General features: G+C 37.6%; 1 protein-coding gene across 1 annotated transcript in view; it reads left to right on the top strand.

Moving 5' to 3' along the window:
- ABI3BP (ABI family member 3 binding protein) overlaps positions 1 to 14,308 on the top strand; it is a 160,824-nt gene that overhangs the window by 126,398 nt on the left and 20,118 nt on the right. The window contains exons 51-56 of the mRNA XM_068417343.1: positions 1,911 to 2,006; positions 6,821 to 6,931; positions 9,463 to 9,546; positions 10,477 to 10,545; positions 11,820 to 12,032; positions 12,499 to 12,610. Of these exons, the coding sequence (XP_068273444.1) occupies positions 1,911 to 2,006; positions 6,821 to 6,931; positions 9,463 to 9,546; positions 10,477 to 10,545; positions 11,820 to 12,032; positions 12,499 to 12,610 (685 nt within the window). The remainder of the gene's footprint in view (positions 1 to 1,910; positions 2,007 to 6,820; positions 6,932 to 9,462; positions 9,547 to 10,476; positions 10,546 to 11,819; positions 12,033 to 12,498; positions 12,611 to 14,308) is intronic.

Below are 14,308 nucleotides of genomic sequence, written 5' to 3'. Positions count from 1 at the left end.
AATAGAAGTAAAAGAAGACACAAACACATATGCAAGTAATACATCTATTCTCAGTTCTGTTAAAAGTGTGGATGAATGTGGTAAGTCGAAATGCTTATAATAAGCAAGTTATGTTAGCTAGCATAAGGCAAATGCTATGATGAATACAGCAAGGTGGTTGATGGTGCAGGTACCTTGTGTGAAAACACAAACAAACTCTTCTGTAACTTGAAAGTGCATTGAAACATTCAAAAAGGAGATTTTGTCAACAGGGAAGTGTTGCAGTTTGATCAGCTTTTTCCCTGAAACTTTGATTTATTTTTCATTACTACTTTTATTAATGGCAGAACAGCAGTGCAAGTTTCTGGGAAAAAAAAGTACTTCTTCCATCTAGAATGTATACATTTTGTTCATTCCTAGCTGATATAACTCAAAAAAAGATTGTGATTCTAAATTAGATTGTAAGGAGCAGGACAGAGGTAGGCTTTTCTGCAGACACCATAAGATGCAAAACTAAATTAGACTTGTAATGGATACTTGGGCAATTTAGTATGATTTAGTCAATATGCTACTACATGTTGTTGATGTGTTTATTGTGAGATGAAGCTGAGAAACTAAATATACTCTGACTATGACCTGTGGTGTACAAGATTGTTTTTATTTTTGAAGTTGGTGCTGGTCTTCTCATGCCTCTTCTTCCTTGAACACCATTCACATGAAACATTGATTAGCACTCTGGCGCTTCGTATATCTGAAGATCTAAATAACCAGTTTATCTACCTGAAGACAAATCGCAGTTATATCAAACCACATGATGTGTTCAGAAATTTTAGTCACAGGGACCAGGTGACCTGTGTCCTGTTCCCAGCTTACGACAAGTCTTATTACTTTTATCTGAAGTAAATCATTTAATGCATCCATACTATGGACTGTGGATTCATAAGATATGCCTAGCAAGAATGGCCAAATAGTAAAAGAATTGAAAAATTACCTTCTTCATGCTGTTAAAATACTAGTTTAATCTCAAAACAAGCTGAGCACCAGATTATAAACCTATGAAATCTTTGGTTGAAGTGTTTAGATCCTGTTGGAATAGGGTTGGAATTTGATAATTAATTTAATTTTGAGATTTTTTTTTAATACATTAACTTTTAGTGTTTTTTTCTTATGTCATGAGAAAGAGTGATTCCCCCCCCCCCAACCATGATGAAATTGCAATGCATCTTCTCACTCTACCATATATAGACTTTTTATAAAGTAAATATACTTATTTTGTATAGGGAAAGCATATTAATTTAACAGTCTGGCTGTCGTATAAATATCAGCATGTGAAACAGTTGTTCTGTAACCAGAAGTTGATCTTTTTAATGCCATTTACTTCAGGGGTTTTTTTTAAATGTGTTTATATAACTTAAGTAGGACTTTATTTTATACACAAACTGAATTTTATGTACACTTTGCCTCCAGTACTCCAAATAGGGTATGTGTTTGGGTCAGAATTGCTCTAGCCATTCAATACGGAGGATAACTGAAGATCTTATTTTGGGAAGAAGGAGCACTTTGCCCTTTGCAAGAATCAATGGACATTTTATTCCGTATACTGAAAAACTAAAATGTACTCATTTATCCACATATAATCTTGGTTTATATCTCATCTGTTATCTCTTAATCTTATTAATTCTCTCTTTCCAAACATACTTTTTTCAATAAATGTTTAAAATTAAATTGCAGACTCTCTAGACCCAGATCACTTTCTACTTACTTGAATAGGAAGCTAACAGATATCACTAAATTACCAGTAAAACCATAGGTGGTCCATATACGCCAGTTTTGCACTTAATGTTAGCTCAGTTTGAATATATGCAATACAGAAGAACTCCATGACTTGGTACTGCACTGTAGATACTTACTTCATTTCCTTTCTTTCACAGATGATGTATATACACCTGAGGATATTGCTAGACAAATTGGCATGGATGTGGAAAAACCTTTGGAATATAGTGATACCTGGGAAAAGCCAATTTCTGGTAAGTTTCATAGAAGAAGAAAATATAGCAAATTTTTAAAGTTATGAAAAATAAAAACACTGCCTTTCCTACACAAAAAGCACCTCCACTAAGAAGAGAAAATAATTCTTAGTCCTCCTCATCGCTACACGTTCTCTTGGCTTCAGGATGCTACTAAAAGAGATAAAAATAAGAATATTCATGGTCACTCCTTAGTTACTAACGTATGCCGCATATTTAAAATCACCACCACCAGTGTTGTATCCTTATGATCAAACAGCTACAATACTGTAAACACTGACTTTTTTATACTAATAGTTTCTACGTGTCAAGGGAGAATAAGGAGAATGAATAACCAAACTGTCCTCCCATTTATGAGAAAGTTTTCTTGAATATTAGGATTGTTGGGAAAATTAGAACGTTAGGCTTGAAGCATAATATCAATGTGGAGTAAATAAGGTTACAGGGGTTTTTTTACATGTGTTATACCAGGCTTGTCAGTTTTACTTTTCTTGCAAGTCTTACAATCATGATTTCAAAACAGTCAAAATATTTTTACTGAAAAATGGCTTCCCCAAACAGGCCTTCAAAAATAGGCTTTTTGTATTTCACTTTTTTCTAGTCAGCTGCTTAGAAATTTTCCTTCTCAAGTGAAAAGTTGTAGCATAAAGTGTGTTTGTATGCCATATGTATACACACAAACATACACACAAACATGTAAACACCCTTACGTGTAGAGAATTTGTTTCATAAGCATAACCAAGAACAGAGCTTGTTTTAGCTGTGCTTTTTTACTGGCATAAAAACTGACTGAAAATAAAATCTTTTTGGTTTTACCCTTGGATTTACTGTTCAGCTGCAGCTGCTCTTTTTAGTTAGGTTTTCATTTGAAAACATTTATTAGATTTAGAAACACAGATACAAAGATATGCCTCTAACTAACGTATGAACTGCTCTTTGCTCCTAATCCCTGCTGAAATTCCATTGCACCTAATTTACCTGAACAAAGACAAGAGCCTATCTTGACAGCTGAGTTATGATGTTTTGTCTTTTTAAAGTTCATTCAATCTGAAGATTGTGCTTTGCAAAGATTAAGTCCGGTGTGATACACTATTGGTAGTAGCTGGATGCAGACTGTAAGCTGAAAACAAGGATGGCGCTCTGCATTTTTTGTTCCTGAATGTCAGGCAGTGGTGTGTACTTAAGTAAATCCAGCTTGTGATTTGCAGAGACTGAAAGTTTTTTTTTATGCACATAGATCTGAAGGAACATCTACATCTGCTTTTACTCATCTTATGACATTAGATGTTTAAAGTTAAGCTTTTAGAGCTTTGAAGTAAGCCAACACCTTGAACTGTAGTCATAAAAGACAGTTGGGTATGGTTGTGAATTAGCTACTACTGTTCCATAATTTTCTTGTATACTTCTGTGACCCCAGCTCTCTTTATGAGGCCTTAATATGTATATCAAAATTCAGAATTATAGAATCAGAGAATGGTTTGGGTTGGAAGGAACCTTTAAAGATTAAATAGTTCCATCCCCCCCCTGCCACGTGCAGGGACATCTTTCACTAGACCAGGTTGCTCAAAGCCCCATCCAACCTGGCCTTGAACACTTCTAGGGATGGGGCATCCACAACCTCTCTGGGCAACCTGTTCCAGCATCTCACCACCCTCACAGTAAAGAATTTCTTTCTTGTAGTTAATCTGAATCTACCCTCTTTTAGTTTAAAACTATTACTCCTTGTCCTATCACTACAGTCCCTGGTAAAAAGTCTCTCTTTGTTTCTCTTATAAGACCCCTTTAAGTACTGAGCATTACAATAGTATCCTTGGAGCCTTCTCTTCATCCAGGCTAAACCACCCCAACTGCCTCAGCCTTTCTTCATGGGAGAGATGTTCCAGCCCTCTGATCATTTTTGTGGCACTCCCCTGGACCTGCTCTAACAGGTCCCTGTCTTTCTTGTACTGGACACCCCAGAACTGGATGCAGTACTCCAAGTGAGGTCTCATGAGAGCAGAGTAGAGGGGGAGAATTGCCTCCCTCCACCTCCTGGCCACACTTCTTTTGATGCAGCCCAGGATACCATTGGCTTTCTGGGCTGCAAGCGCCTATTGCTGGCTTATATCTAATTTTTCATCTACCAATATCTCCAAGTCCTCCTCTGCAGTGTTGTTCTGAATCCATTTGTCACCCAGCCTGTACTGAAACTGGTGATTGCCCTGACCCAGGTGCAGGACCTTGCACTTGGCCTTGTTGAACTTCATGAGGTTTGCATTAGTCCACTTCTCCAGCCTGTCAGGGTCCCTCTTGATGGCATCACTTCCCTCAAGCTTATCAGCTGCACCACTCAGCTTGGTGTCATCTGCAGACCTGCTGAGGGTGCACTCAATCCCACTGTCTATGTCATCAGTAAGGATATTGATGTACTGGTCCCCATACAGACCCCCCAAGGGACACCACTTGTTACTGGTCTACATTTGGACATAGAGCCATTGACGGCAAGTCTTTATACGGGGCTGTCTAGCCAATTCGTTTTCCATCAGATAGTCCATCCATCAAACCTGTATCTCTCCAATTTAGCGACAAGGATGTTGTGTGGGACTGCGTCAGAGGCCTTGCAGAAGTCAAGATAAATGACATCAGTTGCTCTTCCCTTATCCACCAATACAGTCACTCACTCCATCATAGAATGCCACCGGATTAGTCAGGCACAATTTGCCCTTGTGAAAGCATGTTGGCTGTCTCTAATCACCTCCTTATCATCCATATGCCTTGACATAGCTTCCAGGGGGATCTGTTCCGTGATCTTACCAGACAAAGAGGTCAGGCTGATTAATCAGATATAGCTATAAGTTAGCCAGTATTTGACTTTGCTTTTAAATACATTTATTTTTTCTGAAAACTTAGTGTCTGTTAACTAAAAACTTTACATTTATGCGACTTATGACAAATTAAAAAGATAGGTTACAACACACAAGAATTAAGCTTGAAGTGTTAAGATTCTGTCCTAAGAGGCTGAACACCCTCCTTTTTCATGAAGAGCGGACAGAGTCAAGGAAATACATTCCCAGCCCACAAAGAACCCCTGAGATTAAATAAATCCTAATAGTTCACCATGCTGCTGTCCTCACAAGAATCTACGCTATCACAAAATCCCTAAATTCTACTGCGTGCCCTAGTTTACAAGCTAAGTCTCCACACATTGTTAATTAGATTTGGTAGCATCATAGACCATCACCCAAATCATTGTGAAAGCAGTAGAAGGGAAGAGTAGGGATTCTTGTTTTTCCAGAGTGTAGTATAGTAGATTCGACTGTGACACAGTCCACTGAACGTGATGTTTTGGCTTGCATGTAACTTGTGGTTGTGTTGTGCAGAAGATATGACAGAAACTGCTGACAAGTCAATACTTGCACATTTTTACCCCATAAATATCTCGGGCAATCCCATTCCCTAAATATGGGCATGGGGAAAATTAATCGTGGATGCTACCATGTAGTAGTATCTAGGGTATGATGACTTATATATCCAAAAATTTATTATCCTTTTTCAGGCCTTTAGGCATATTTTTTTCATCTTCATCTGAGGATTAAGAATTAATATGAAACTTAAAAATGCTATTTTCAAAACCATTACATCTTCCTGAATTAGATAGAGCATTATTTCCTGTCTTGATCTGAAGGATTAAAGAAAAAAAAAAAATGTTTTATAAGTGACTGCAAAAATCCAAAAGGAAAAGGGAATAGAGAAAGATGGAAATGTTCCTGTTTGTATAGTGTCAGTATTTCTAAAAAGGCTCTCCCAAATGAGTCTTTGGATCTGCCCCTTCTTGCCCACAGTCACCCCATTTATAGGGTAAACTAAGGTCTGATACGTAGGGCCCGAGCTCTGTAGCCAGTAACTCAGGATCAGGCAACTTGCATATTTGTTGGCATTGGCAGCATTATAAGAATTACATTACTCTCGAGGATTTTCCCCTGCTAGGTACAGAAAGACTTTTATTACATAAATGTGTTGCACATATCTCCTGTTTTTTTCTTGAGGAAAGAAGTGCAAAGGTGAATAGTGGAAGAAAAATCTTTTCCTTTGCCTTTCTTTTGCATAATAAAATCCTTTATAATTGCCTGGAAAACACAGTAAAATGTTTTGTAAGTATGAATTAAGAGGCTTAGGTTCTCCTTTCAGACCTTACTGTCAAAAGACCTTACCAGATAAGTTTAATAGATATAGGCCAGAACTATGCATTGAAACAACCTGGTTGCGTGCTTCAGGAGTTTCTAACACAACTGTCTCTGTCCATGTCAGTGCACGAAGTCACAGTGACTTTTTCATTTTCAAACGGCATAGAGTGAAGTGTCCCTAATGATAATTTCCCTTTTGCTACATCTTTTGCTTCAAGCTGAGGGTGACCAGTTTTATCAGTTAGAAAGTACAGAAGATCAGAAATTTTGAGAGTAGGACACTGAAGACATTTCCAGGTACACTGAGATGGTGTTTATTGTGGGAGGAAGTATCCTGTTGGCTGGCAAAAAATTACTATTGGCAGAAATTTGTAACTACACTGAAAATGAGCCGCTGAAACACTTGTACAAAATCCCAAAGGAGCTACATTTTTTCAGTGTAAGCTTGGTTTAACACTCTAGGGCACACACTTCCCAAAGAATTTAAGGCTGAAAATGCAACTTATTTCGGTTCCTAACCTCACCTCTCTACCTTTGATACTAAATCAGATATGAAACGTTGTTTGAGAAGTCAGAATATAACTTGTAATGTGTTTCTGATTTTATGGAATTTGAGGTTAAATAAAAACACTGTCTTGTAATGTCATTCAGTGACTACATCACCTGGCCCTCAGCATCCTCCTGTACCTCCTGTCAAGCCTACACAAATGCGAAGAAGACCTCTGCCTCCAAACACCGTGACTGGTAAACCAGGGAGTCCAGGTATCTCAGCCTTTTATCAGCATTTCAGCATAGATATTTTTGTTATGTGTGAGAGAATACTGAAATGACTAGCTGGGTATAGGAGAATTTTATAGTATAGATTCTTTTTCTTTAATCTGTGATATCTATAGAAACTAGTCTTCTGGAACATACGTGCCTCGTTTCTTTTGTCTTCATACATAAACTCTGTTTTCTTTTTGTTTTCCTAACCTAATTTTGTCAAAATCATCCCTAATAAGGGAGCTGAAAGCCAAACAGCATAAAGTAAGGCATCATTTAAGAATATCAACCTTAAGAACATTACATGTCTACTAATAGCATTCACAGTTACTTAAAGTGTGTGTCAGATGGGAGATATTGAATATGATGCTTCAATACACACTCCCAACTGGTTATTTGTAAAGAAATTCTGTCCCATATATATGGCACATCCATTAACCACTGCAAATAACTTGAGATGACAGGCACCCAGAAAACTAACTGCACTGGGAGGTAGAGCGAGCTGAGTTATTTCATGTGCAAAGAGTTTGGCTTCATTCATGTGCTACAGTATTCCTGCTTCTCAGTACTGGTATCAGAGCACACAGAAACTTTCACATTCCCTGTTTTATTTTCCTAATTTTATCCTGAAGCTGATATTCAGCATCTTTATGTATGTTTTGTCTGTGGATTCTGTATTAGAATCCATAGGTGAACATTTTTCCAGGTAGTCAGAAAATATCATGTCATTACACTTAGCACCATAAGTGCTTCTCTCTTCATATTACTCTCTGTAGTTCACTGGAAATGCAAAGGTCTTGGCTCTGCTGTATTTTTGTTTGCTTGTAATGGGGTCTATGCTAATTTTCTCCATTAACTGACTGATTAATTTACCAGTGTTTTGAAATTTCACCCTTTTTCCATACGCTAGAGGCCAGGTTATGTGGTAGTCAGCAGTTACCATACCTTCCTAGGCATTCAAGATGGAATAAATTGGTTAGATGATCTGGTTCTTCCTTGTGGGGCCAGTAGCAGATTTTCCTTTTTCTGTGTTTCCTACTGTTTTGTCCAACTTAGTTTTAAACATCATATTTGAGTTTTTTCTGGTTCCCTAGGCACACTGTTTGTTCCACAGTATTAAAAGGAAAAATTTGCTTCGATGTTCTTCTTGGATTTTCCCTTTCATAATTTTGTCCTGTTTCTCTTTCTCATTAACACTGTGATTAATTCCTTACTTGCATCTTTCTTACTCATGCAGTGGATGAGTATTATGGGAAGGTTTCTATGCAGACATTAAAAGTCTCCTGAATGGAAAAGGAAACAAGAGAGTTCCAGAACTTTTGAAACTGGACTCTAGTGAGAATATTAATATATGAATTTCCACTTCATTAAGGAAATTAGTGGAAAGTAGGGAGAGAATCTTTATCACGAGAATCTTAATAAATTTCCAGTTTACTAAGGAAATTAAAGGAAGGTAGGGATTTTTGTTGTTTTAAACTTAGTTCACGAGTTCTGCCTTCAGTCCCCATGTTCTTCTCGGTCATGTATGCAGGGAAGGTATCTACATTATGTAGTTCTTGACTTTTTGGGGTTTGAGAATTCACAGTCGTGTAGTGTTTATCTGGGAGCATCTGCGTGTTTTGTGAATGTAGTTCTTGTCTTTTACAGCTTTTTGAAAACAATCAAGACATTCTTTACCATGGATAGTTTGCCTCTTAGAAACTTGTTTTCATTGTTAGGTGATAACAGCTGAGGAGGAAAAGCAATGTCACATAATCTAAAATAATTTTTTAAACAGCTATTTAATTATTGGAGATAATATTGCTTCTGTCAGTTTCTGTCCAAACTTATGGTTCAGAATGAAAGTTTTTCCCTTAGGTCGTGTAGTGTTAGAAATATTGAAAATGTTGAACTTAGTTGCGTTTTTCTTACCTTTATTTGAAGTGCATTTCAATTTCATTTGACGGAAGCTCCAGTACTGCTGTGTGATTGAACTTTTAATGTAGAACATAGTTAAGGACTCAGTGTTTATTGTTACACATGTTTCAGCCCTAACCTTGCTAAAAAATATGCTGTATTGAGAGTAGAAATGAAAGGACCTTAGCTATATTTGAGGGAAGAATCCAAGTTTCAGTTGCTGACTTCAGCTCTTGTGTCTTACAACTCACGAAAAAATGTGCTCTTTGAGAAACAGCAATGTCAATGCTGGTTATTTTGCATCCTTTTACCAGTCTGTAGGATGGTTCTGTGCATTAAACCAGGTCATATTCCAGCTGACTGAAGTCACTCAAGATGATCTCCAAGTAGCAAAGAATTTTCTTACTGGGTTTCAGGAGTAGGCTATATTGGCAATAAGGACAACTTGGAACTTTCCTAAATCCAACTGGAAGCTGTTGTATAAGTTTTGAGGGAATATAATAGTTTAAATGAAAATACTTGTTTTATGAAGCAGTTGTCACAAATCTGAGTTCTGTTTGAAAATCAGAAAGCTGTTTCACTCTTTTAAATAGTGAATGCCTTGTTGCCACAAGTTCCTCCTTCTGTCACTGTAGCTAAACCCGCTGGACCAACGACATCTGTGAGGACAGGAACGTCACATAAGATGCCAACGGCTTTTGCAACTCCAGAGTATTATGGTAAGTATATTACAGACAGTAAAAAATTGTAATAGGGTAAACACAGTGGTTAGTTGGTAATCTGCCCTTTATAAAATTGGGAGTTAACTACAAGTTCAGATCTAAAGCCCCCCCAAAGTGGCATACAGGACCAGGTTTGGAGGAGGGTGTGCTTAGAATTTCTGAGCCAAAATATGCAGCTCGAGGTATATTGTTATAAATCATGCTGTTTCTAATTTTCCTTGATTTATAGTAACACTGAAATTCTTGTCTCCTTGTAGTGATCATGAACTCACTGTGACCCTTAGTGCTCAGTAGAGCAAGCTGAATGCTGGATTTATTAAAAAATGCTTGCTGTGAACACATTGTGTTTTGTCAGTTGAGGTCCATTGTAACATTTGCATCTAAGAGAAGGTTCTGTTCACTATAGTGGCTATTTAACAACACTGGTGTCATGAATCCTGACTGCCTTAGCACGTTTCTGTTCACCAGTGTGTTTGCCTTCAATTCCTTCAAATTTTGTGGAAGTTGTACACTCTGGAGACAGAATTTGTGATTTTCTTGTCACTATTTTTAAAAAAGTTCATGTGCCAACTTAATAGTGCTATATATTCTAGGAACATGAAACAAGCTCCAAGCTAAACAGCCAGTACAGTGAAAAAAGATCCTTTATAAAAGTCTAAAGAGCATTTTGCATATATTACATGAACTGAATCAAGCAGCAGTCATGAAGTCTGTCATTTTGATTGTGGCTATATTTATAGTAGCAGGTAAGTATGGGGCTAATTTAGCATCCCAGCCAAAACGGAAAAAGACAGATCTGGCAGCGCAGGTCTACCATGGAAGAGCTTTACAATGATTTAAAATGCCAAATGAACTGTAAAATCCTGCAGTTCTAACACTCAAACTTCATATTTATTGGTAATTAAATTGTGACTTGGTTTCCCACAGTTGATGCAACTGTCTTCAGCTCAAGTCCTACATCAGAAACAGATTCTTCAGGCAAACCAAGGTACCAAGGTAGGTTTTTAATAGCTACGGTGTTTTTATTTGAGGGAATATATGAAGACTTACCTATCTTGCATCAAAACTGCCTTATTTGGTTATTCGAAGGCCAAAACTTCATTTGATTCTTTTCAATTTAGTATCAGATGAACAGGCTGTAGTGCAGAACATCAGCATATCCTTGACTAAATTTTACTTCTCTTCTACCTTCTTCCCTGCTACCACCTCCTAGTTTACAGTCTTGCCCATGAACGTGTTGTGACTCTTCCTGTATGCCAGCAGTAGTACAACTGCACGCTGCTCACATTCCACCAAACCAAATGAAAATCTTCGTGTGGGCTTGCAGGCAGTCCTGGAGAGGTATTGCCCCAATACCAGTGCACCTTACCATAAGGGATATCTACCCATTATGTATGCCTCACCTCTCATTCCAGGCTGTGCACATTCAGATAGTCTCATAATATGGTAACACATACTAGACTAGATGATAAAGTAGTCAAGTTATTGCTGTTGCAGTAATCTAGAGAGTTTAGTAAGGTGAGACGACAGGAAGAAGTGCTTTTGTACCAAAAGCTTTTTCATTTTTTTTCTTGGTCTGGTAAGAGATAGTACATTTCTGAAGACACTGTCTTTCTTGCAAGAGCTTATTGTTTACACCCAATAGAAGTTTTAATTTTAGAACTAATGTGTTTGTTTTCAGTAATCTTCCTAATTTTGATGCAGAGTACAAGATGTTTGCCTCAGAAGGTTTGTTTCATGCTTTGGTCCTGTACCACTGAAAATGGTTAAGATTTTGACAGGCACTTTAGAAAATGCAAGTTTAATGATGGAATGACTCTGCACTAAACTAGTTACTCTTTCTGGTGAAACAAAGTGGTGATGGGCATTACATCTTTGTATTAGCATAGGACTCAAAAGCTGCAAATGGAATTGTAGTGTCATTTTACTATAGAAGGACGGAAGTTAACTGTCCTATTTTATGACAGAATTTAATTCTTTCAAACAGTACGTATGAGCCACTAATACCTTCAGAGTGATATTTCATCAGTGGTGCCAATGGGAAGGCAGCGAAGGCAGTGCAGACTCCAGGTCTAATAACAATAAAAAACCCAACAAGCAGCTTAATATTGAATATGTAGTTTTTATTCTTAAACATTCATGTTTGACTCTGACTTGTTGTGCAGATTCTTACTTGGTGCCCTGAGATGGAAGTTGTACACTAGGTGAAATGACATTGACATTTTATAAATACAATCTATTAAATAACAGCTCTTTCCTATTGCTCTTAGCCCCCCATGTCAAGTACATGAAGAAAGATGACGATGCACCTTGCTCTATCACAAGCTCTCTTGAACATTTTCCTCAAGAAGAAGCTGACAGCAAGGAAGAAGCTACTCGTCCTCCACAAAATCCTCCAACCAACCTCACAGTGGTGACTGTTGAGGGCTGTCCAACTTTCGTCATATTGGACTGGGAAAAGCCAGACAATGACACTGTTACTGGTTGGTTTGATTTCTTTCCTCCATTGTATCAGAATACAGTATTTCCAGCTTATTTTTACTTTCATAGTGGTTTTATGCCGTTTAAAAAATACTTTAATCCCAAGGTTTAAGCATTTAGAAACTGTACTTTCATCTTTGATACTTTTTCATTCAAACTGCAGAATGCTTGTACTTATTTGTGTTCAGAATTTTGTCACTAGTGTACCTTCGGGCAGAGATGTTGAGTATCCTCTATCCCATAATTGAATTATGAGGAAGGATGAGGGGCTAGGCACTCAGCAATCTGAAATTGGATCTCTCTCTCCTAACCATTTTAGCATACTAATGACCAGACTCGTTCACACAAGATGTTCTTACAGCCTATTAGACAGTAGAAGTGGAAATCAGATGAGAAAAGAGAGCGCAATGAAGAAGCTTGAGTAAGAGCTGTTGTTTAAGCGAATTTCTCTTTACTGTAATTTTTCAGAGTATGAGGTTGTGTCAACTGAAAATGGAGTAAGTGACGGTGAAAAGGAGAAATCAGTTATCACTACAAATCAAACCCATTCTACCGTGGAAAACCTAAAACCTGACACAAGGTAATTAAATAAAATAATTTGCTAAGTTAATCCAATTTATTTAGACTGTCAGCTGTCTGCCACTTCAAATGAAAATACATATGTATATAAGACCAAATTAGTTTTACTCCTGATAGGAAAAAGGTATGCTTTGGTTTTGCTTTCTTTTAAGTTAACAGATAAGACATATCTGAGGAATCTTTAGGAGATTTCCTAGAGTATTTATGGTCTGGACAAACTGCAGAAGTGACCTGTTCTATCAGAAAGGTTAACAATCAAATGTAAGAAAGTATACTGCTTTTTATCAAAAAAATCTCTTGAATTTAGCAGATAAAGAAACAAGGGGAACACAAGAAATATAAACCTGATATGTGAGATGAAGATTTATATCTATAGTTATGTCTTTCTGGGGTTTAAGGATGCTCAGCACAACTGACATAGCCTGCTTGCCTATTTAGATTGATGTTCATTCAAATACTGGAATGCAAGTTCGGCCACTGTACAAAGCCTGACCATTGCATTGCAACGTGGAGAGGAAAGATACATTTGTCCTGTATGTGCAATTTTCTTTCAATGTCTCAGCCAGCAAGTTAAAAATGGTCAGTGAATTCCAGTTGATGGCATACATCTCATGCAACTAGTCCAAATAAGAATTATCATTCTTTAATCTCTTCAGATCTCTTCCAAAATTATTCTTCATTTTTGTGGTAATATTCAGAGCAGGGAGGAAAACCACTTGTCCCGTGTTTGTGTTGCTTATGGACTGCATCAGAAAGTTAATGAATGACACATTGTTTTTTTCCTGGAAGACCATCCATTTGGCTTTGGTAACTGGATTTTTCTGTTTCAGATAAACTGCCCTTTTCTATTATTATCCTTAAATTGGTAACACAGCACAAAATTCTGCATAGAACCCACCTTGAACCTTTATTTTTAGGCAATGTGTGGTTTAATCTGGGGTGTTGTTTCTTAGGTCATGTACTTGTGACCAGCAGCTCCTAGGAGGAACCATGAGGAACTATTGCAGAAAGTGGAGGGGAATGGAAGAGAATTGGAAAAGAAAGGCTAGGGGAAATTGTGATACCCAAAAAGAGCTTCTTTGAGAGACTCCAAAACTCCTAAGATGGGCTAGAATTGCTGCATATTGCATCAAGAATATTTCTGTTATTTCTTAAAGGCATTTGGCTTGTGAGAGGGTGAACTGCAGCGATGTTGTTCTGTCTCATTAAGAAGTAATTAGGATGTCTTAGCAATACAACTGGAGACCAAGCATCAGTTTCCTCAGACTCTTCCTCAATCAGTTGGGAAGGCTTAGAAGAGACAGAAAACAATATATTTCTGGAGTGGCAACTGAAGCAAGGCAGTAGGTGCTGCTAAACTTGTCAGGCTATGCTGTTTGTGTTTTCATTTCAGTTCTACTTTGAAATAATACAGTTGCATCCTTGAAAAGAACTGTGTGTTATTAGTGAGATTCTCTTCCATTACACACTCGAACTCTTCATGTCACATATGGTGACAGAAATGAGATGGATTTGGTTAAGTGTAGAAAAGGCACGGAAGCAAAGTCAAGTCCTTGTTGCTGAGAGCAATGTCCAGATGGCCAAAAGAGAAAAGCATTTTTAGACTGCACTTTGTTCAGAAAGGAAGCAAGATGGAGTCAGGTGGACCCAGCTGGAACGATTGGAAAGGTCATAAGGAAGGCAGGAGCTATGCAGAAAC

This window comes from Nyctibius grandis, chromosome 23 (assembly GCF_013368605.1).
Source record: "Nyctibius grandis isolate bNycGra1 chromosome 23, bNycGra1.pri, whole genome shotgun sequence".
NCBI lineage: Eukaryota > Metazoa > Chordata > Aves > Nyctibiiformes > Nyctibiidae > Nyctibius > Nyctibius grandis.
The sequence above is the reverse complement of the archived record's forward strand: the minus strand, read 5'-3'. Positions and strand labels throughout refer to the sequence as shown.